This window comes from Mytilus californianus, unplaced genomic scaffold (genome assembly GCF_021869535.1).
Source record: "Mytilus californianus isolate M0D057914Y unplaced genomic scaffold, xbMytCali1.0.p SCAF_1, whole genome shotgun sequence".
Classification (NCBI taxonomy): domain Eukaryota; kingdom Metazoa; phylum Mollusca; class Bivalvia; order Mytilida; family Mytilidae; genus Mytilus; species Mytilus californianus.
In genome coordinates, this window is record NW_026262581.1 from 104,210,407 (window position 1) to 104,235,038 (window position 24,632).

Below are 24,632 nucleotides of genomic sequence, written 5' to 3' on the forward strand. Positions count from 1 at the left end.
TTCAGCAGTTTTAAAGCAAGCAAACTAGATGAACAAATTCAGAAAAATTGTCTTTAAAGGGCAGTAACTCCTAAAGGGGTCAATTGAAAATTTTGGTCATTAAACTTTTTTGTAGATCTTATTTTGCTGAACATTTTTGCTGTTTACAGTTTATCTTTATTATTACCGGTAATAATATTCAAGATAATAACTAAAAACTTCAAAATTTCCTTAAAATTACCAATTCAGTGGCAGCAACCCAACAATGGGTTGTTAGATTCATCTGAAAATTTCATGGCTGATAGAACTTGACCTAATGAACAATTTTACTTCCTATCAGATTTGCTCTAAATGCTTTAGTGTTTGAGATATAAGCCAACTAGAGGCTCTAAAGAGCCTGTGTCGCTCACCTTGGTCTATGTGCAAATTAAACAAAGGACACAGATGGATTCATGACAAAATTGTGTTTTGGTGATGGTGATGTGTTTGTAGATCTTACTTTACTGAACATTCTTGATGCTTACAATTATCTCTATCTATAATGAACTTGGCCCAGTAGTTTCAGTGGAAATTATTTTGTAAAAATTTACAAAATTTATGAAAATTGTTAAAAATTGATTATAAAGGGCAATAACTCCTTAAGGGGTCAATTGACCATTTTTAATTTTTAAACTACATACACTTATGATGATTGTTTACAACTTTGGTTAAATTCATCTTAGTAGTTTCAGAGAAGATTTTTGTAAAAGATAACAAAAATTTACGAAAAATTGTTAAAAATTGACTATAAAAGGGCAATAACTCCTTAAGGGGTCAACTGACCATTTTGGTCATGTTGACTTATTTGTAGAACTTACTTTGCTGAACATTATTGCTGTTTACAGTTTATCTCTATCTATAATAATATTCAAGATAATAACCAAATATGGCAAAATTTCCTTAAAATTACTAATTCAGGGGCAGCAACCCATCAACGGGTAGTCCAATTCATCTGAAAATTTCAGGGCAGATAGATCTTGACCTGATAAACATTTTTACCCCATGTCAGATTTGCTCTCAATGCTTTGGTTTCATAGATATACCGGTAAGCCAAAATCTACATTTTACCCCTATGTTCTATTTTTAGCCATGGTGGCCATCTTGGTTGGTTGGCCGGGTCACCGGACACATTTTTTAAACTAGATACCCTAATGATGATTGTGGCCAAGTTTGGTTAAATTTGGCCCAGTAGTTTCAGAGGAGAAGATTTTTGTAAAAGTTTACGGACGACGGACGCCAAGTGATGAGAAAAGCTCACTTGGCCCTTTGGGCCAGGTGAGCTTAAAACTGCATTTTACCCCTATGTTCAATTTTAGCCATGGCGGTGGCGGCCATGTTTTTTGACGAAACAGAAAATAAAACATGAACTTTATTATAGATACCCTAAGAATCATTCAGCTTAAGTTTGGTTGGAATTGGTTTAGTAGTTTCAGAGAAGAAGATTTTTTAAAGTTAGATAACATGATAAACAAATTGTGAAACATTTTCCTTAAAATGCAATAACTCCTTAAGGGGTCAATTGACAATTTTGGTCATATCAACTTATTTGTAGATCTTACTTTGCTGAACATTTTTGCTGTTAAGTTTATCTTTATCATTAATAATATTCAAAATAATAACCAAAAACTGCAAAATTTCCTTAAAATTACCAATTTAGTGGCAGCAACCCAACAATGGGTTATCAGATTCATCTGAAAATTACGAGGCTGATAGAACTTTACCTAATGAACACTTTTACCCCATGTCAGATTTGCTCTAAATGCTTTGGTTTTTGAGATAGAAGCCAAAAACTGCATTTTACCCCTATGTTCTATTTTTAGCCATGGCGGCCATGTTTTTAGACGAAACAGAAAATAAAACACAAACTTTATTCTAGATACCCTAAGGATCATTCAGCTAAAGTTTGGTAGGAATTGGTTCAGTAGTTTCAAAGGAGAAGATGTTTGAAATAGTTTACACCAGACGGACGACGACGACAGTGAGCTAAAAACTTAACATTGACCAGTGAATCATGAAAATTAGATCAAGGTCAGATGAAACCTGCCGGACTGACATGTACCCCTTACAATCATTACATACACAACCTATAATTGACCTAATGCTTCCAGTATTTTAGAAATGGATCTAATCACATAACTTTAACATAAAATGAGGTCAAGGTCAGAAGAACCCTGTCTGACTGAAATGTAGACATTGCAAGGAACCCATATACCAAATAAAGTTATCCTATTACTCATAGTATGTAAGAAATTCACATGACAAACATTGTTTTTCTTTAAGCAGATGCTGAACCATGAAAATGAGGCTGAGGACAATGGACATTTGACAGAGGGAAATTTCGTAACATATGGTATCTGCAGCATCTAGGTCTTCTAACTTTTGAAATATAAAGCTTTATACAGACAAAAAATGAAATGAAAGGTGTTTTAAGAAAAATGATCCTGTAACATGATCAAGCCATGTATCATAATTTAAAACCATTACATATTGCATAGACTGTATCTAAGAACCACAGAAACAGCATACACGCTGTATGTTTGAATATTGGAAAAATACATTCAGACTAGATCTTGGAACTAGACATAACATACTGAGAATATCTAAGAATCACAGACAATACATACATGTATACATGTAGACCCTTTCTAAGAAACCCACATAATTCACACAGATTGTATCCTGATCTAGTTTTACTTAGTTAAAATAGTAGTCATCATTTAATAAAAAATCATTTCACACATGCTTAGCTACAATACTAAGTCCAATGCAGGCTTTATATTGCATTCCTTCTGTAAACAGGAAATGTCAATTTGAATATGACAGTACAACCCTGTTGAAGCAATTTTCTCTCTTGTTTTCTATCTTTTGCTGTTTTATTTTCTATATGATGCAAGTTATATTTATATCTATTATTGGAACAGCTTTCCTTTTAATATACATATTGGATAAAAAATCAATCAAAAAATGTTTAATTAGTTTGGTTCTTTATTATAAAACTTTTAATTTTTCTAAATTTGTATATAGGTAAATGAATACATTACCATAAATACCTGAATTAAGTTTACACAACATTAAAAGAAAATTATCTATACATTAGTGACATGCATAAAGCACAATTTATATTTATCATGCATAATATTATGGTATAAAACAAAATAGACAAAAAAGTAACCAATTAAAAAATATAGAGCAAGAGGTCACTATGTGGTTTTGAGAGATTTTTTTTTTAATAGGAAGACTAATTCAATTGACATTTTAATCTATTATAATTTATAGACCAAACAAATTATTAACAAATTTACCATTTTCAAACATTAATAATGCACAAGCAATTTATCTTAGAAAGAGACAATATTTAATGCATTTCCTTTTATACATTTAAATAATTGTAAATTAATAAATTGTGACTTTTTGACTTTCTATCTTGTAACTCTTAGTCCTTTGACTTCTTTCTGTTTTTCAAAACATAATGTCAACAATCAACGAGCATAAAATGTGAATAGTCAATTCCAGTTTAAATATTCATCATAATTTAAAGTAAAATTATTTGTAATAATGAAGTATTTAAAGTAAAATTATTTGCAATAATGAAGTATTAGCATATCATAATCATTATGTATGTTTTTCTGTATTTACAACATTTACACATTGTGAGGTATATTAAACTAGATGATAAATGCATCCTCTATACAATGAAGAAAATCCCCAATGAAAAATGAGATTTAGAACTAACCTGAATTATACAAAAAGAATCACTGGTGTGACACTTTCCAAAGTTTTTTTGTATGGAGTCTTCATAATTTTTTTTTTTTTAGAAATTTGTATTTAATGTATGCCAAGATTCTCTTATCTTTATTTAGAGAGGCATCCATAGTGGACAGTCCTTATGGTATATATATTTTTTTCAAAACTAAACATAATTGGGGGGGGGGGGGGATTTATACTACACATATCAAGAAGAAAAAAACCCAGTTCATACCTACAAGGTATTCAAGAATGACATCTTAATATTAGGAAATAAAAAAATTATAGAAAGTAGTTGTCAATAGTACTCAAGTAGGAAAAGGTATAAAAAAAAACATCTAACACATTTCTAATAAACTGCTTCGCTGAGCGCAGCTGGATACGCCCACAGAGGTCCAACCCTGAACAGCTGGGGCAAAAATAGACACAATATTCAAGCTTGATACAGGTCTGAATTTGGATTGTAATTAAATATTTGACATATTATAGGTTTCTGAATAAATGTAGTCAAAGAACTTGAAATTGGTTATATGAATTAAATTTATATTCAATTAAAGATTTCTTGCTGTTGTGCAATACACTGTGCTGTTGCACAATACTTAGTAAATCTGTTGTCAGACTATAAACAAACAATAACTTATCAATGTTATATCAGAAATTTATAAAAACCTAAAGGGAGGTTATCTTAATAGATATAAATCAGTCATCAAAGTTTAATGAAAACTGCTCTAAGCAGTTTAAGGATATTGTCCAAAAACTTGAAAATCACCCCTTTTTTATGAATAAAATCTTATAACTTGGAAACGTAAAATCTTAAATTTGTAATAATCAAATGGGAGCTTACAACTATAGATATAAACAATTTACCAAAGATTCATAAAAAATGCTGAAAGCATTTTTGAGTTATTGTCCGAAAACTGGAAAATCCCCCTTTTTGTAATGAATAAAACCCCATAAATCAGAAACATCTAGTCTAAAATTTATAAAAATCAAAAGGGAGCTCATGTCGATAGAAATAAACAATTCACCAAAGTTTCTTACAAATTGGTGAAATTGATTTCGAGTTATTGTCCAAAAACTGGAAAATTCCCTCTTTTTTAATGAATAAAACCCACAAAACTCGGAAACGGTAAATCCAAAATTTATAAAAAATGAAAGAGAGCTCACGTAAATAGATATAAACAATTCACCAAAGTTTCATGCATATTGGTTAAAGCATTTTTGAGTTAATGTCCGACATGTTGACGACGGACGGACGGACAGACGGACGGACAGACGGTCAATGGTATACCATATTACGTCCCGTAAACGGGCATATGAAAAGGAGAAATTATAAAACAGATATATCAGAACAATACATTTCCTGAATGTTACATTACTCTATCATAGTGGTAAAATATAAAACAAAAATTCGTAAGGGTTCCGCGGAACCCAGTGTCTCGCCTACTTTTTCTGTTAATCGCAGGCTCAACAAAAATGAGGAAGTAAATCAATAAAAATATTCCACTTGATACTATCTTTTGATTGTAAGAAGCTTCTGTCCAAGTTTGGTAAAAATCCAGGATAGTTTATGAATCTAATAAATGTTTAAAAACTTTAACTGCAGACTGTATGTAATGTTAACTGAAAGAAAACAAAATTTCCTTCTAGATACTAGCATTTGATCATAAACAAGCTTCTGTCCAAGTTTGGTACAAATCCAAAATAGAATAAGAAAGTTATTAAAATTTTAAAAACTTTAACCAAAGAGTGAATGTGTTGTTTCCTGGCAGAAAATCTAAGTCCATTTAAAAATAAAATAAGGAAAAAATGGATTTTTTTTTTTACAAAGTTTACTTCTGGATACTATCTTATGATCATAAACAAGCTTCTGTCCAAGTTTGGTACAAACCCAGGATAGTTTAAGAAAGTTATTAAAATTTTAAAAACTTTAACCACAGAGTGAATGTAATATTTCCCGGCAGAAAAACTAAGTCCATTTATAAGTAAAATACGGAAAAAATGGAATTTTATTTTTACAAAATTTACTTCTGGATACTATCTTATGATCATAAACAAGCTTCTGTCCAAGTTTGGTAGAAATCCAGGATAGTTTAAGAAAGTTATTAAAATTTCAAAAACTTTAACCACAGAGTAAATATTTGTGGACGCCGCCGACGACGACGCCGACGGAATGTAGGATCGCTATGTCTCGCTTTTTCGACTAAAGTCGAAGGCTCGACAAAAAACTCAAAACTAAGTGCAATAAAACAAGTCTTCTCTGTTCTTTAAAATTGTTCTTGCCCTTCACTCTTTGACACTTGTATGGCAAGCACTAAGATTAGTCTTGATAAACCTAAAATAAAATGGCTTTCATGTAAAATTCACAAAATCTGGTTCAATTATAGAAATAAACATTCATTCTAAATGAAAAAAAATAAGTTTAAAATTGAGAATGGAAATGGGGAATGTGTCAAAGAGACAACAATCCGACCATAGAACAGACAACAGCAGAAGGTCACCAACAGGTCTTCAATGCAGCGAGAAATTCCCGCACCCGGAGGCGTCCTTCAGCTGGCCCCTAAACAAATATATATACTAGTTCAGTGATAATGAACGCCATACTAAACTCCAAATTGTACACAAGAAACTAAAATTAAAAATAATACAAGACTAACAAAGGCTAGAGGATCCTGACTTGGGACAGGCGCAAAAATGCGGCGGGGTTAAACATGTTTATGAGATCTCAACCCTCCCCCTATACCTCTAGCCAATGTAGAAAAGTAAACGCATAACAATACGCACATTAAAATTCAGTTCAAGAGAAGTCCAAGTCTGATGTCAGAAGATGTAACCAAAGAAAATAAACAAAATGACAAAATAAACTGTTTTGATCACATTTCCACAAGATGACCTGGCTTTTCTTTTGATATATTAAACTCAATTTGGAATGGTGTCTTCGTTTCTGATCTTCCAGTTTGGACATGTTGCAAAAAATACCTTTTTTGGTTTAAAAATATTTTATCAAGTATAATTCATTATACGACTGGAACATCTTTAGCTTGAAAGGTAGATCAAACTATCAAAAAATTAAGTGTGATTAAGCGTATCTAAATTTTTTAGAAAAAAAAAACTATTAAAATCAAGGGCAGATAATTACATTGATTTGATAGGACAATTTGTTTTGTTTTTATGGGCGGATAGACAGACAGGGTGATTCCTGTTAATCACCTCAAAAACTTTGTGGGATGTATAATAAGATGGATAAAGTACAAGATTATATCATGGCAGGAGGTTTTAAACAATAATCTTCAATAGAATTAGCATACAGTACAGTGTAACAATTATATCAGAATTATTTATTTTTTTTGATTTTGGATCTGGAAAATTAAAACTGTACCAGTAAGGTCTCTTCTTATTTTGAAATTTAAGGGAAAAAAAAACTAAAAAAAAAAATAATTTGAGAAGACAGTAAAAGTTGATTTTTTGTTCAGGTCTTTAAATAATTCCATTTCTGAATTGATCAAATGTTTAATTAATCCCATGGAAACTGTTTGTAGCAGCATGTCCAGTCTGCCTTACTTCACCAGAGTACTAACCAGATTTTCCATTGGTCAATAAAACATAAAATTTCCATGAAAATTATGGTAAAGATGAATTTAAACATTATCCAATACGCCTGAATTATTAAACGGGTTTTAATGAAGTTGTTAATAGATATAAGAAGTTGTGGTATGAGTGCCAATGAGTTAAGTTTATATGTCTCAAATTAAAAGTATTTTTTTCAGATCAAATAATCCTAAATAAATTTCAGTCTTAAACATAGCATTTTTTTTGGGTGATTGATACCATTGTAGGTCCTGGATTTCTTTCAACATCACCAAATAACACCTGCTCACTAAAACCTTCACTGTTGTTAAGGCAGATGTTCTTTTGGTTAAAATACTACTCTCAACTTCATTACACTCTGAAACAATATACACATAGATATATATTTATATTATTAGATACAGAACAGAGATAAAGAGTTTTCAGTTGCATTATATACACACTCTTTAACTTGTCAATGATTGACTTAGTCAGATAAATGAAAAACGGTAAAAATCTTGAAAAAAATACAATTTCAACAACTAAAGATTGCTTAAACATGTTAAAAGTACATTAATAGTGAATGATTAACTGCAATAATTTATATAATATAAAAAGAACTTTTTACAAACACAAATCACCATGTTTAAGATTTTTTTATATATTTATACATAAATTATATTCAAAAGTAAGACTTTTAAAGAGGCAGTATATGCAGAAATAGCATTTTTCTTGAAAGAAATCAAACCTATCAACATATTTGTTTGTGCAAATGTAAATACATGTAATGCCTCTTTAAACTTAATTTAAAATTCAAGTCTGTTGTCAGATTGAAAATGGTGACAATAATGTATACAAAAATATTGTTATTTACTGTATCCAATTAAAAAAAAAAATCATCTATTATAGTCACTACCAAATGCTCTTTGTGTATCATTCTCATCACAGAAACTCCCCTGTTCCTCAACAGCATTTTCTTTATTTGGTATCTAATAAAAAGAAAAAGCAAATTATATTGAAATTGACCACTCACACTACATATATGATGTATTTAAAAATAAATGGGGAATGTGTCCATGGGACACAGATGGACACAGATGATGCCCCCGCTTGCACATCATATAAAGTTATAAAGGGACATAACTGAAGAACGGTAAAAGTGAACTATTTGGTTGAGGCAAACTAAAGTTAGAGAACAGAAGCCAATTAACTTTGGGACGTATCGACGGACAAGGGTAAAACTTAATGACCCCTCCACTACGGCGGGCATAAAAAAAGAATTAAATGCTTGTTGATACCTGTATGTCCTTTTATTCCACGGGTTCAAATTCACTTTAGGCAAAAGAAGGTCCAGCCTGACCTTTGACCAATTATACTTAAAGGTCCTCCATTATTTTTTGAAGAGCCAATTTTTATTGATAATTCAATTCATAAAAAACCAAACAGACTCATTCTGTTTACTAGTTATGGTCAAATATTATATTCTCCAGTTTCCTGGTATCTTGTATGACAACCCGTCACGAGGGTAAAGAATGTAAGTAACCACATAAGTTCCCTTTCAGTATAGTTGCATATATTAAGATCATTTTAATACTAAATTTTCATATTTTTGCTCAATATGTTTTTGTAATTTTTTTAAACTGCAAATATATTAAAGTACATCGGGTGTAACTAACTACAGGTGGGAAGGTCCAAACCAGTAAATGGAAGGTCACGGACCTCGGACCAACACCAATTTGAACACCTGTTGTCTAGTGTATATAAATCTTCCCCAAGTTCAAATATAAATAACACCATACAGCAGAATTAAATCCATATTAATTAAAGATGTTTGCTAGTCAGGTTTTAAAATTATTGTCAGATTTTGGAATTCCTCTAGTTCTGTCCATTTGAAAACCAAAAATTATTTTTGCCACTTCACTCATTTTTCTTTTCATAAATCTTTATAATGCCGGAGAGAAGCCATTTGTAAAAATCTTATCAAATTCTTGTAATTTTAGCATCCTAGCATTTTGTAATAGTGTTTGTGAAGTAAGATTTGTCAATGATAAAGATATCAAAATTCAAGAGAGAATTTTTCCCTGCAAATTTTCAATAGCTTATATCTCAAAAACAAGCATAAACAACACAGTCCTTTAAGTATTTTAGCTCTTTTAGTTGTGAGTGAGTGAGTGAGTGAGTTTACAGGGGTTCATATTTACTTTAGGCAATGGAAGGTCCAGGACCTTTGACCAAACAGACTGAAAGGTCCTCCTTTATTCTTAGAAGGTCCAATTTAAATTGAACTTGAATTTTGAAATTGAATTTATAAAAAATCAGAAAAGGCTAACACTTCCAAAGCACTCATCAGGTGTAACTGTTTAAAGGTATGATATCTAAAAACCCAAAAGGGACCATGTATGCAATGTTTTGGCAAAGTTTTTAACTAATGATATCTAGGTATGGTCTTTGTTTGATTATAATATATGTTAGACTCAGATTGACGTCCGGTCTCTAATCGACATCCAAATTTGACGTCACGTTCTAAAATCAGTGTCCAATATTTTAACCCTCTAATTGACGTTCAATGTGACGTTATGAATCACAAAAACGACGTCTGATCGATGAGAGTCTCCTCTCATCGCGATGTCTATAAATTTCATTGAATCATTTATTTTCAAATTGATCTTTGTTTATATTATCTGTATCTTTTTGTCTTTTTGTGAAAAAAAATGAAAACAACACGTTATAAATTTAATGCGTCCGAAGCGCTTTTCTTGATTTACCTTCATCAAAAACTAGTAGCTTACCGAAACAATTACTGTTTTCTTTTATTGGTATCAAAACTAGAAGCTCTCAAGAGCCTGTTTCGGTCACCTGATTCTACTTTGGTTTTGGAAATCATGTTAAAATAGATTAAAATCATAACAGATACCCTAATAATAAGTGAGGCCAAATTTGGTTTAATATTGGCCCTGTAATTTAATAAAAAATCCTGGTGGCCATCTTGAACAGTAAATCAGCAACAAAGTAGCAACACTTCATCAGCACCTCATAAGAAACATTTATGCCATGTTTGGTTTCATTCCATTCAGTGCACCTCTAGAAGAAGCATTTGTATGTATTTCAAATAGGGTCTTATGTCAAAGGAAGTCCCCCCACTGGCGGCCATCGTGGATGAAGGATCAACTTCAAAGTAACAACACTTAGTCAGCACCTCATAAGGAACATTCATGCCATGTTTGGTTTCAATCCATTCAGTGGTTCTCTAAAAGAAGACATTTGTATGTATTGTCCGTAGGGTCCTTTGTTAAACACTGTTCCCAGCTGGTGGCCATCTTGGATCATGGATCGGCTTCAAAGTAACAACACTCGGTCAGCACTTCATAAGGAACATTCATGCCATGTTTGGTTTCATTCCATTCAGTGGTTCTCTAAAAGAAGTGGTTCTTTAAAAGAAGACATTTGTATGTATTTCCCATAGGGTCCAATGTTAAACTAAGTCCCCCCGCTGGTGGCCATCTTGGATGATGGATCAACACTTGGTCAGCACCTCATAAGGAACATTCAAGCCATGTTTGGTTTCATTCCATTCAGTGTTTCTCTAAAAGAAGACATTTGTAAATATTTCCCATAGGGTCCTATGTTAAACTAAGTCCCCCGCAGGCGGCCATCTCGGATTATGGATCGGCTTCAAAGTAGCAACACTTGGTCAGCACCTCATAAGGAACATTCATGCCATGTTTGGTTTCATTCCATTCAGTGGTTCTCTAAAAGAAGACATTTGTATGTATTTCCCATAGGGTCCTATGTTAAACTAAGTCCCCCCCCGCTGGCGGCCATCTTGGATGATGGATCGGCTTCAAAGTAGCAACACTTGGTCAGCACCTCATAAGGAACATTCATGCCATGTTTGGTTTCATTCCATTCAGTGGTTCTCTAAAAGAAGACATTTGTATGTATTTCCCATAGGGTCCTATGTTAAACTAAGTCCCCCGCTGGTGGCCATCTTGGATAATGGATAGGCTTCAAAGTAACAACACTTGGTCAGCACCTCATAAGAAACATTCATGCCATGTTTGGTTTCATTCCATTCTGTGGTTCTCTAGAAGAAGTTCAAAATGTAAAAAGTTAACGACGACGACCAACGCCAAGTGATGAGAAAAGCTCACCTGGCCCGAAGGACCAAGTGAGCTTTTCTCATCACCTAATAAAAGGACAAATTTAACATCAGAAAATGACAATAAGACAATCACAGACATCATTATTACTTTTACATGTACATGCATAGTAATATTTTGGTGAAAGACCTTCATATTCTTGATCTACGTTGTCGTTTTCTTTTATTGTTCATATAAACAAATAAATGTTGGTATACATTGTACGACAATAACCCAAAGACAAAGATAATCAAAAGATATCTAGAGGGCAGTACATCTATACAGACTCAAACAATAGAAAGAATAAAAACGTACGGCAAATTGTTGAAAAGTATTATAATTTGGTTATATTTTTCAACAACTTTTTTGAGTTATAGGTTCAACCCACCTTTGATAAAGATGAGATTTCACTGCGACACGTCCATAAAACGGACGTCAATTAGAGAAGCCAAAAAATGGACGTGGATTTGAGAACAACAAAAAAGACGTCGATTAGAGGGACATAAAATTGGTCGTCGATTTGGAATGTTATTTTATTGTGACGTCAGATTTGGACGTCGATTTGAGGAACAGACATCAATTAGAGACTGGACGTCGATCTGAGTCTTACATATATACAACAATACCTGATAAAAACTATGTTCCAGTAAAGCTTTGTTTGGTAGGACTACAGCCACATCCTCGGTGACCCCAAATACTAGATCACTTGTCTTTACCCTGTATCTATTAAAAATGCACTATATTAAATATGAAATGAAAGTAACTAAAAAATTAAACAGTCTTAAACTAAAAGAAAAGGGATTTCAGTAGTTGTACAATCATTAAGTAATATTGTTGGTAGGTTTTAATTTTTTTTCAGCTCATGTGTAAGTGAGTCCACTTCAAAATTATATCAATGGCCATTCATTATCTCTTTTTAGTTTTTTTTTTGTATCAGTGCTGTATCAAATAGACACAATTCATAATCTCTCCATGCATTATAGTGACCAAAGCATAATACCGTGCAGTTACTTTCGTGCATGATGATTAGGTCAATTGCCTTGTTTCTAACGATCTTATTATTCTTTAAATACGGTTTTACTAAAAAAAGCTATAAAACCAGGTTAAATCCATAATTTCCTTCATAAAAAATGCCTGTACCAAGTCAGGAATATGACAGTTGTTTTCTGATTCGCTTCATGTATTTGAGCTTTTGATTTTGCCATTTGATAACGGACTTTACATTTTGATTATTCCTCGGAGTTCAGTATTTTTGTTACTTTACTTTTTACATGTAACTTGCATATCTATCTTATCTAAATATCATTTAATTCCTCTTGAAAGAAGATGTATCATGTGTAATAGGGCCATGTTTCTAGACATTCAAAACAATAACAGCATGCATTCTTGTAAGAGATTTACCAGGAAAAAGTACAAATGGGTTCAGAAATACACATTTTAAGGTTTAATGGCAAAATAATTATCATTCTTATGTAGGTATCTTAAAATAAATATGTAGCTCCAACTCAAACACCTTTGTATTTTTTTTCTGCAGAAGCCCTTTGTAAAATTGTTAACAAATAAAATAATGCATAGTGGAGCAAAACAAAAGATAAACAAATAAAGAGTAATGCAACAATGACCAACCCTGTTTCATAAGTGCCACTTCTTCATCTGTGAGACTAAATTAAGAATTAAGAATTTTAAGTTTTATTGTTTGGGGATTAATTATTTAACATTTGATATTTATGAATAAAAAATACAGCATTTATTTTCCATCATAGATTTTATAAACACTTTATTTTGGAAAATATATATAACATTTATCATGCATGTACCTGGTATAAAACAAAAAGAAAATTTTGATTTCATTCATGTCAATGTTGAATTTATAAGCCAAATAAAAAAAAACATTAAATGTACAAAATACTATCTGATGTTTTGCTATGTTCTCCGGCCATCATTTATGGTATAAATTTATTAATGACTATATATATATATATATATATACTATTATAAATGGCCATTTGTAGTCATACTATTCAAAATAATATGCTAACTGTTTTTTCTTTTTTTCTACCAATCTCAACTGAAGACACACTCCTCCTTTTAAATGTATGGACTCCAATTGATTTCTTCATTTCCATACACTGTAATCAAAATTAAAAAAAAAAAAACTTTATTAACCAATAACAAAAAATATGATATTTTTTAAAATATTAGCTTTTATTTTTGTGATATGTACACTTCACATAAAAACTGCATTTACAAATATAAAATGTGTGTAACCTGAATAAACTAGCACTTTGAGTCAACTCACACAAGGAAATCCCCCATCCAGCACTGCTATTTTTATATTTATTATAAATCTTTATTGCAATTAAGTTAAAAGTTGAGTTGCTTGAAAACGGGGAAAACTTTTTTAATTTTTTGGTGTACCTCTTTAACATTTTTGAATGATGATTCCTTATAGAATTGTATAACAGTATTGTTGATTCTTTATGTTACAAAAATGTAATCTCTACACAAAGTATGGTTATTTTCTGAAGAAACAGATAGCCTTTTGAAATACTGTGGATTCATTATTATTCGTTGAATACCAATTTCCGTGGATTTCGTGGGTACAGGTAAACCACGAAATTAAATGTTCAACGAATAACATATTTTCAATAAGGGTTTATGAAGACTTTTGCAAAACCACGAAATCAAATATCCACGAAAAAGTTTTTCCGCAATCCACGAAAATAAGAGAATCTACAGTACAGCGGATGGCTTGTAGTTTAATTATTATTAAATTTCACAGCCAGCACCGTCATATTAAACGTAAAGGGAGATAGTAACTAAACTATAGTACATATATGTAAAAGACCCTTTCTGCAAATTTCGTTAAGAGTGGGCTCTTTGGGGCAGCTGTAGAGGCAATATTTGTTCGGGCAATTTCCAAGTATATTTCATTTGTCTACATGATTTACTTTCTTACGCTTGATTTGTTCAGTACAGTATACATTTTGTCTTGTATCTACAGTATATCCTGTTTTATTTTAGAAAATGAACAATGTGTCACTCTCATGAAAGAATTTTAAGCGTGCATGACTTTCCAACATATAGACTATTATAAATAAGTATCGCACAACTTTTTCAAATCCTGCAATCAAAATACAGGGACCCTTTCTCATGCAGTGTATAACTAAGTTCGAGTACATCTACATGTATGCTGTTTATTAAATGTAAAGTAAATCTGAAAATTCTGTTTAAAAAATCAGACGACACGACCGTTTAAATATGTGACTGTTTATATATATATAATTCTTAAGAAATAGGAGAAATATAATATTTTTGTTTATGTATCTCCCAAAACTTTGTTTGTAGGGTGTATAAAAACAAAAAGTGACAGACATTCCTCCAGCATATGTTCCATTCATTCTTACAATATTAGACATTATTTTCATACCTTAATATCAAACGTGGTTTTAGTTTGGTCTGACCTGTTGCATGCACAGGAAGTCTCACCACTTCAGCATAGGTCATCTTTGATGAACTAGATGCTGTATGAGATGGTGAAGTTGCAACCCCAGTTATGCACACTCACTGTGTTCTAATGGGGGCTTCCATCAATTCCATTGGTACAACTTGCTTCAGGTTGGAATTCCCTAGAATTAAAATGCTTCTCAACCTTTTCTGAAGTTTGTAAATCATATCTAAATAAATAAAATCGGTATACAACAGTTTGTCGGATCCACCACAGATTTGGCAATTTTTTCCATTTAATAATAAAGGAGCATAAATACATGTAACTCAAGAACAGTTACAGTGACGGGAGTAGAATTCAAACTTGATCTGTGTTTTGTGGTAATAAGTAGTGTATAAGTTTTATAACATTTGTTGGGACAAACTAAAGTTAGAGACAAGAAAAGAAAGATTCAGCAATTTTTGCGTTAATAAAGGGGCATAACTCACGAACGGTCAAAGTGATGCCACTCAAATTCGAATAAATTGATCTGTGTTCTGTGAAAAAAATAATTGAGTGCAAATAAAGTAAGAAAATGGAAACCAATTTCTGTACAGACAGACATATGTATGGATGGACATCATGACAACAGTAAAAGTTAATGCCCCTTCGACTAGCAGTTGGGCATAACAAAAAAGTTATAATTATATTATTCATTCTGTCTTGGGATTCAGTTAATTTTCCAGATATTTTTTTTAACTTCAATCTATTTATATAGTTTGATTGGTGATTCATTCAGTGGTAAAATAATAAAAAAATCACACCAGATACATCATCTAATACAGGAATAGATAATTGTCACTAAATACTTGTGGCAAACTATTTTTTTTTAGACCAGATACATTATCCAATAAGAAAATAGATTGTCACTAAATACTTAGCTCTGTAGAGAACAGATATAACGTAACAGTGCCCAAATTGCACTGAGTACACAAATTGCACATATTCAACAAAAACAGCTGTGGAAATCTTACAAGTTTTCTTTAAGAATAAACACTTAGTATTTTTATAATTTGACATTACACACGACTTTTAACATAGCTGAATATATTTAAATATACACAAAACGTTCACAGTAAATATCAACAGATGAAGCTTTCACTGGAAAAAGTAAATCTACGGAATCGTCGTCATGCGAAGTTCTCAAAAAGTCATCATTTCTTATTAAATGGATAGTAAGCATGGACTAATGTCAAATTGTTCTAAATATTTGAAGAAATGGAACAAAACATCTAGCTGTTATTCAATTCTTAAGGATGTGAGTTTAAGCATGGCCGGCTGGCCGATGCAATTTGGGTACTCCTCGTAATGGAATCCTGGATCGTTTGGAGGTCAGTTCATACTCATTTTTCAATGATTCAATATGGATTCAAAATTAAATAGGTGTAACTATATAGTAAACAAGTATACATCTACAAAATAAACACAGATTGGAAACTTTTGTCTGCATCATAAAAAAACGTAGGTGAAAAAACTGTCAAAATAGGTGCAATTTGGGTACCGTCATGTTAGTTCTTCAACGTCTTCTCTAATGAAGAATTTGTGCGTTAGCAGGTCCATGTATCTGTATCTTTATATTTTCTGCCAATCTGTATCTTGTTATATAGCTTCTGCCAATGTAGGCACACCTCTTCCGAGTAGTGTATTTAACAACATGAATAAAAATATCTTCCACCAATATCACTGTACATTATTTACATTCTTGACGATAAAATTGGGCTTAATGTCAATTTAGACTGCATCAGGAACATATATATTGACATATACTGTTCCCAGACTGCATCAACACCTTTAAATACTTTAAAATCTAAAACATCTATCTAAAGATATCACTGTTTAAGAGTAGACAACAATTAATCACTTAAGGGTTTATATAAAGTTATTATCTACTTCTACTTCAATATAGGCACACCTTCAGTATGATGCCATTTGATGGTGTTTTCAGTTTGGCAAGCCGCAATCCCGGTAAAGGTTTTTTTTTCTACACCGAACAAATTTTATTTGTTAATTCTAGAACTGAATTTGATTACACTTTTATGTTAATATGACAATCTTGCAATAGGTACTAATATTAGCTGCCTGGTTTTTTTTTATATAGCGTATTTCAAAAGAGAGAAAAAAAGAAACTTTGTTTTTGTTTACCTTTTCTACCTCACACGTAGAGAGCTAAAATAAAATATAAAACGGAATCAAAATCGGAATTCTTCCGGAGTAATCTCGTTTAATCAATCAATTTTTTAAATAAAATCTTTTTACACGTTGGCGTTTATGTTGTTTTCTCACTTTTGCAAGCATTTTATACACCGTTCAAGTTAATGTCTTTAATGAAATTGAAGGATACGGCGTTGCAAACAGCACTGTATGTAAAACCTGAGACTACATGTGTTATAGTAGTCTCAGTAGTAGTCTCAGGTAAAACCGAGTACATCGGGAAAACTTGTGTCGACTCGTTTTACATTTTCTAAAAATGATTTCATTACCCTCAATATCATTACCAGCTGATTACTATGACCAATCTGAATGTCATGTGGATATTTCTGTTTTGTTTCTTCTTTCAATGGCAATGCTGTCTGTGCCTGACTAGTTGACATTACTTCCTGAGTTGTGACGCCGATATTTCGGCTAAGTCACGGTTTATCATTTTTTACCCGAAAAGGATCAGACAGCAAAGCCCTTCTTTTACCTCTTCTCGTGTATTGTGTGACTGATTTGGAAATTTTTCCTTATGAAAATCATGTTGGTGCCATTCAACACGCCATTTTCTTTGAATCAAAACAACCCTTGTCATGATTTTTGATGTCCCCGAATTGAACATATTTTGTTATAACTACCAGCAGGTAACATCTATACTGTACAGTATAAAAGTATACTGTTGTTAGTGTTACTAGCAGACTAATATTACTAATAGATTCCCACTAATAGTGGCTAATATTGCAGGATCGGGTGACCTTTCTCTAAAATTGTCCGTTTATAAATTTTGAAATTATAAAGAAACTTAAGTTTTCAACTCCCTCAGGCAAAGTTGACCGTAGATGGATTTGTGTATTTTTTTAGGTCCTTTTGGTTATATAGCTCTTCAATCGTTTCGGTTCTATACATCCTTGGCTTTCAAATATTCGGCTTTAAGCGTTCCTGATGAAGGTTAATCCAGAAAAAAACGCTTCGGATGCATGAAATTTATAACGTGTTGTAAAATGTTTTAATCAGAAAATTTTTATTTTTCAAATCTCTGACTATATTCTTAATCTACTGTTTAACACCATGCATTCTATGAACAAGAAAAGTCTTCTTCTTTAACCAATGAAACATATACACTATTTAGTAGTTTAAAATTCAAATCTTGAAATTTTCAGAAACCATGCAGAGAATGATGACTTTAACTCAGCTTTTATTCTGTGCAATTGTACACAAGGTTTTAAGTTTTGAATGTGATATATCGCACAATGTCTGTGAAACATTTCTAAATATAGAACACCGCCTGACCATGATGCATCCTACAGAAAAAGCCGTTTATCCAAAAAAAGGAAAACTTTATAAATATGACGTCACTAACACGATTGATGCCACACAAATAACATTAGATGACGTAATTACAGCAGACGGATGGGAAACTGCTCGTTTGGTTGTAGTAGCAAATGGGACAATGCCAGGTCCTCCAATTATTGTCTATGAAGGTCAAACCGTTATTATTCATGTAACAAACCATTTGAAATCTGAAGATGTTACAATTCATTGGCATGGACTTCCACAATTAGGAAGTCCCTTTATGGATGGTGTGCCTTTTCTTTCTCAGTGTCCAATATCCGCAGGTCAAACATTTATTTATAAATTTATAGCATCACATAAAGGAACCTACTGGTATCATTCTCATGTCGGATCTCAAAGGTCAAAAGGACTGTTTGGTGCGTTTATAATTAGGGAAAGAAAACCTGTTGAAATTGAGGAACATATCTTAACAATTCAGGAGTGGAATCATGATTGGGACTCTGACATGGAAGACGCTAGAATGGTGTTTGGTGGATACGACAACCGTGAGAAATTTCAGGTGTCAAGATCTTTAGATGGACAATTTTTCAGTTTACTAAAAGCTCATTCTGGATTGATTAATGGAAAAGGACGATTCTGGGATCCTCATAAAAATACTCACAATGAAGCTCCTCTTGAAATATTTACTGTCAAAAACGGAACCAAATACAGATTTCGAATAATTGGAGTTGGTGCTCTATATCCTTGGACCATATCAGTAGACAGTCATAAAATAGCTGTTGTGGCATCTGATGGTTTTGATGTAGAACCACAGATGGCCGATTCTGTAATTATTAATGCCGGTGAGAGGTATGACGTCATCATTGTCGCTGATCAACCAGTAGGAAATTATTGGATAAGAGCAAAAACTCTAGAATCGAACCGTAATACATCTGTTGAAGCTATACTCCATTACCAGGGGGCTTCAGATACCGAACCGTCATCAACTCCACGTAACTGTACAGATGTCGATAAATGTTTGGTAGTAAATTGCTTTTTCACATATTATCCACATAATGAATTTACATTATGTTTACCTGTTGACCAGTTAAAACAAAATTCCGACAACGATCAGGCACCTAAAGTAGTTCAAGGTAAATTTAAAGAATTTTTCTTAAATTTTGCTTTTCCCGGAGACACATTTACCCCGGGATCTGTGAATGGCAGAAGATTCATTTCGCCAACGACAACAGCACTGACAAATCCAAAGGATATGGACTATCCATGTGATAAAAGTGATTGTGACGAACAAAAAATTTGCACTTGTACATATTCATTAAATCTTAAATATGGAGATACCGTCCAAATGGTATTTCTCAATATGGGCAGCGGGAAAGGGTGGGCACATCCAATTCATATGCATGGGCATACTTTTTATGTACTGAAAATGGGATATGCACAATACGACAACAGAACTGGAGAAATGATTGGAGAAAATGAAGATATAGATTGCAGAGGTGGTGTAGCCAAGAACGAAAGTTTTTGTAACGATGCCACATGGAGCAATCCATCATGGGTTGATGGTAATATACCGGAGCTAGAATTGAAGAAACCAGTACGCAAGGATACTATTATTGTGCCAAGTGGGGGATATGTTGTAACACGTATAGTTGCCGATAATCCAGGAGTTTGGTTTATGCATTGTCATATTGAACTTCATGCTAATGATGGGATGGCAATCCTTATTAATGAATCTTATGCTAATCATCCATCTCCGCCAATCAATTTTCCACGCTGTCATAGTTATTAAGAATATGATTCAACGATTACAAAAAGACAACAAGATGATGGAAACTTTGATATCAATGGTGAGTCTTATTTGCATATAAGCAAAACGTACCAAATATAACGAAAACAATTTTCTCTGAAGCTAATACGTAACAATAGCATATTCGAAATAACAAAATGCTGTAACAGGAACAATTTGTTAGATGAAAATATAAAAGAAGTAATTGACGTCCGGTACTAGAATCACAAAAAGTCAAAACGAATTGATACAATGTGCATCGACAGTTACCATCTCCTGCTACGTATGAACCTCCCTTTTCACATTTATTACACTAAACCAATTTTGATCTGAAACCGTCATTTTGATCTTATCATAATGTGAAAAGTCTGAACAATAAATTATTCGGTCATGTTCAGTCCCTCATTTAATTTTCAGACTTAACCATTGCGGTAAATTCAGTATTATCGAGTACATGTAGGGATTGTGTGTGAAGTATCAATACATATATACACAATTTTTTCTATGATTTGAGGAGAAAGTACGTTTCCATGCAAATAGAAATAAGATGTTGGTCGTTGCGACACAAAAATTAAGACTATTAAGTTTTCTATTTTAAATAGTCGATTGAAATACTTGTTCTCTTATCTACCGGATACCTAAAACAACTAATTGTTCATAAAACAATTGTTTTATTGATCTACAATGTGTACATTTGTAACTTCATACAGTAGTTAAATTTATATGACTCTGCATATAAAGTTAGTTTATTGAAACAGTTTTGAAAGAGGGGCGAAAGATACCAGAGGGACATTCAAACTCATAAGTTACCTTTGGTAAATTTTTTTTTCAGATCTCTATACAGAAAGAAATTATTGGATAATGTTTGGTGTTCTATGTGCAGTGATAGTATTGCAGTTTATCATTATATTGTGGAAATGTTGTTGTGAACGATCAAAGGACAAACCTGAAAAATCATATGACATAAATGGTCATTTAAATTCTGGTTTTACTTCGAAAATATAATAATTATTGTTATACCATTCTTAAATCTACTTTAACTAGCAATTAATTTCGCATATCACTAACAATTTGATAGTGTGCAGTATTGATAGCGATTTTAGTTATAACACAAATTTGGTTTTCATAGCTATTTGTTAACCTCTGCAAAGACCAATTATATTATGCAAAACGGGTTGCAACTACTTATAACTCGATTTCTCAAGAACTAAAAAAAAAAACTCTTCGTGGTTGAATTTTACTTTTTAATTTGAAGTGTACATATATATCATTCGACGAAATCTGTACCTGAAATTTGACATTGTAGATATATTATTGTTACTTCCAAGTGTTTTTTATTTAAAATCTCGAAGCATTTCTCTTACTCTGGAACATCCGTCTGGTTGTGCGGATATGGCATATTAATGGTTTGATCGCAGGCTATAATGATTCAACAAGGCATTATTTCAATTCATACTGAACATAAATGTTATCAAAGCAGACACGAGTCTCCATCTTGAGTATACGTTAATGCACCTTTTGTTAAAACACGTTCAATCGTGTTTTCAATTCGTGTAGGTTTTCTTTGTAAAAAGCCTAAATGAATTTGCACCTACTTCTGATCATTATGTACATTATGTAAGAGACTTGACAGTTACCAGGGTTTTCCCAAATTTGTAATGTAAATAGGTATTGATTTATAGAATACCTTATGTTAAGTACATTTATAAATCTCTCACAATTGTGTTAAATAGATTTATATTTTCATCTTGGTTTTTGCTTACGTAAGTATGCGCTTTTGGTGGTACTAATTACAGTTTATTAAAAAAAACATACAAGGATTTCAATCCTTATTTAGTGTAATATATATATACATATATAGATGATAGACATGATTATTCAGATATGTCTACCTATGTGTAGTGACAACTGAAAATTATACCTTGTCCATCGGATTTCTTATCAATTAAGAAATACAAGGCGTTAGAATATTCATGAAGTGCCTAGAAAATCAACCTAACAATGTTATAGTAGATCTAATTCTTTACTTCCTCCCCGATCCTGGCTGGAACCTGTACTTTTACTTCTCACTTCTACGGCAACACCGCCTAGTTGGTCGAGTTGTCTAGGGCACTGGAAACAATGCAGGCGGTGTTGCCACGATCTCACAGAAGTTCGAATTCCGCTGAGGGAAGAACAAACATTTGATTACGCTAATTTGCAGATCTAACATTGTTGGGCTAAGTTTGAGACAAAGTATAAAATTGCCTAACAATTTAATTTTAACACACTATTTAGTATGTAAATATTGAAATGTTAAATATAATTACAATGCGATAAAAATAAACGCAATATTTCGCTAGACAAACCAGCTTCATCGAGCGTGCATCTATCTAGGTGAAATCGGATGCAAATAAGAAACTTTTGCAGCTCATTGTACATTGAATTTTGCTGCTTAATAAATAAATTTTGAATTTGGATGAAGTTCAATATTATTTATTTAATTACGAAATATGTTGTTGAAGTAAGGTAAGTTTGCACCGTCCATTGACCAATATTACAGAGATATTAAGGACGATGTTACATAATAAAATTATTCTTTATCTTTCCTGTATCTTTTCTCGTCTTTTTCATTTAAACCATCAGGTTCTAAAGTATGGAGCTGGTGGATCCAAAAGTTTTCTCTTCTATTATAGATTTGTATGCTATGTTTTGCTATTTATTAGCATATGATATTTATTTATTTCAAACAACAACACCATAAACGGCACTTGAAGAAACGAACTTGTGCAATAGCAAGAATAAAACAATAGAAAATTAAGTCAGTGATCTCTCTACATTTTTTCTCCGATTAATTCCGATAGTTATTCATAATCAGTGTCAAGGAAATATACAATTGCATTCTGAGTATAGTTTGTTGATAAACACATGATTACTTCTAAATTCAATTCAAAACGAATTTAACTTTGCTAGATACGTGCATGTTGAATAAATTCTACCAGACACGCCTAAGACCAAACGTTTGAAAGCCGTACACATTTAAACGTTCGGACCTGTTAAGAATAATAAAAAGAACCAAAACGCAATGAATTAATACACAAATATCTCTTTTTCAAACAAAAAGCGTCTGTGGTTTACTTAGTTTTATAAAGGTGCAAACAGAACCAATCTGATTTAAATACCGACCCTGCTTCCGCACTTCTCTTGTAAGTATTCACAACACTTAACTAGTGTACCCTTTGCAAAGCTTCCCTCGTTCATAAATGAAAGAAATTGAAGATAGTCTATGTTTCACCAACAGGGTAAACATAGATATCATGGATATCTTGTTTAAGGATTAAACAAATTACACTTTGTAAAAATAAACTTTGATATAAACAAAACTTTCTCTTAAACTGACATCAAAATTTGTTTTTATGACAACACATCTATACATATTGTGGAGGTTAATGTCAACAGAAGCTCGCCATTCCTGAGGAAACCGGTTGTGCTCATTTGCATATCGATCTGTTTCTTTATTCGTTTATCGTTGATTTGATACAGGGTCTTTTCAAATGCAATGAAAAAAGAAAAAATGTTAAAACCGTGGATTAGTTCAGCAACACTTATCAGGCACTTAGTACACAAGCACCGCTTATCGACAATTTCTTATCAGTGATTTTGTGCGGTATTTTAATTTAATTCAGGGAGGTAAAACAATTTAGTATAGGATAATATTATATAATATGCAAAAAAGAAGGCGATACATTTTTAAAATTTTTGAATATATAAATGACGAATGAGAACTAAATTTTGGAACAAAAGCGATGATTTCAAGTTTTCATTGGGAATTTTCAATATTTGTGTAGCAGTATTCCAGCAGCAACTGTAAATGGAGAAAATATCTCGAAGTCAAAACGATATACAAGGGCTTGCATTCCGATCATGATTTCATTGACACAGAAATGTTGCTATCGAGAAAGCTATTGAACCAACTCTAATGATCCTTAATGGTTAGGTTGGATTCGTCAAAAGTTGAAATAATCCCTTTGAATTTTTTAGGACGCCATTTCTAGTTTGTTCGATGTTCTTGAATATCTGTTTCACAGATGACGACGAATATGTTCAAATTGTCGAACCACAATCCCGTCCTTTTTTCCTCGAATGTGACATAACCGAATAAGACTTATCCTCAAGCGTGTACTTGTCATGGAATAGAAGATCATTTATAATATTAGTTCCATAGGAAAAAAATATTATGGAATATCATTTCTACTATTTGTTCCTAACGGAATAACGAGTATATAATATTTGTTCCTTAAGGAGCACATATGGTCAACCCCGATTTTTAGAGGGGTTCCTGTTGCACAGTCCTTAGTTTTCTGTGTTGAGTTTTGTATACAGTTGTTTGTCTTTTGATCGTATTTGGCTTTTGGTTTACTCCACC

General features: G+C 32.3%; 1 protein-coding gene and 1 long non-coding RNA gene across 2 annotated transcripts in view; one reads left to right on the forward strand and one right to left on the reverse strand.

The window, feature by feature from the left end:
• Nucleotides 1–22,690, forward strand: part of LOC127728486 (uncharacterized) — a 61,968-nt gene extending 39,278 nt beyond the window's left edge. The window contains exons 2-3 of the mRNA XM_052235888.1: nucleotides 18,309–20,288; nucleotides 21,060–22,690. Of these exons, the coding sequence (XP_052091848.1) occupies nucleotides 18,314–20,230 (1,917 nt within the window). The 5' untranslated portion in view covers nucleotides 18,309–18,313 and the 3' untranslated portion in view covers nucleotides 20,231–20,288; nucleotides 21,060–22,690. The remainder of the gene's footprint in view (nucleotides 1–18,308; nucleotides 20,289–21,059) is intronic.
• LOC127728586 (uncharacterized) lies at nucleotides 3,075–17,724 on the reverse strand. The gene is made up of 6 exons (XR_007994192.1): nucleotides 14,899–17,724; nucleotides 13,508–13,597; nucleotides 12,095–12,191; nucleotides 8,246–8,318; nucleotides 7,591–7,708; nucleotides 3,075–6,097 (listed from the first exon to the last, which is right to left on the reverse strand). It is a non-coding gene; the product is annotated as an uncharacterized LOC127728586 (long non-coding RNA).
• Nucleotides 22,691–24,632: the final 1,942 nt, after the last annotated feature.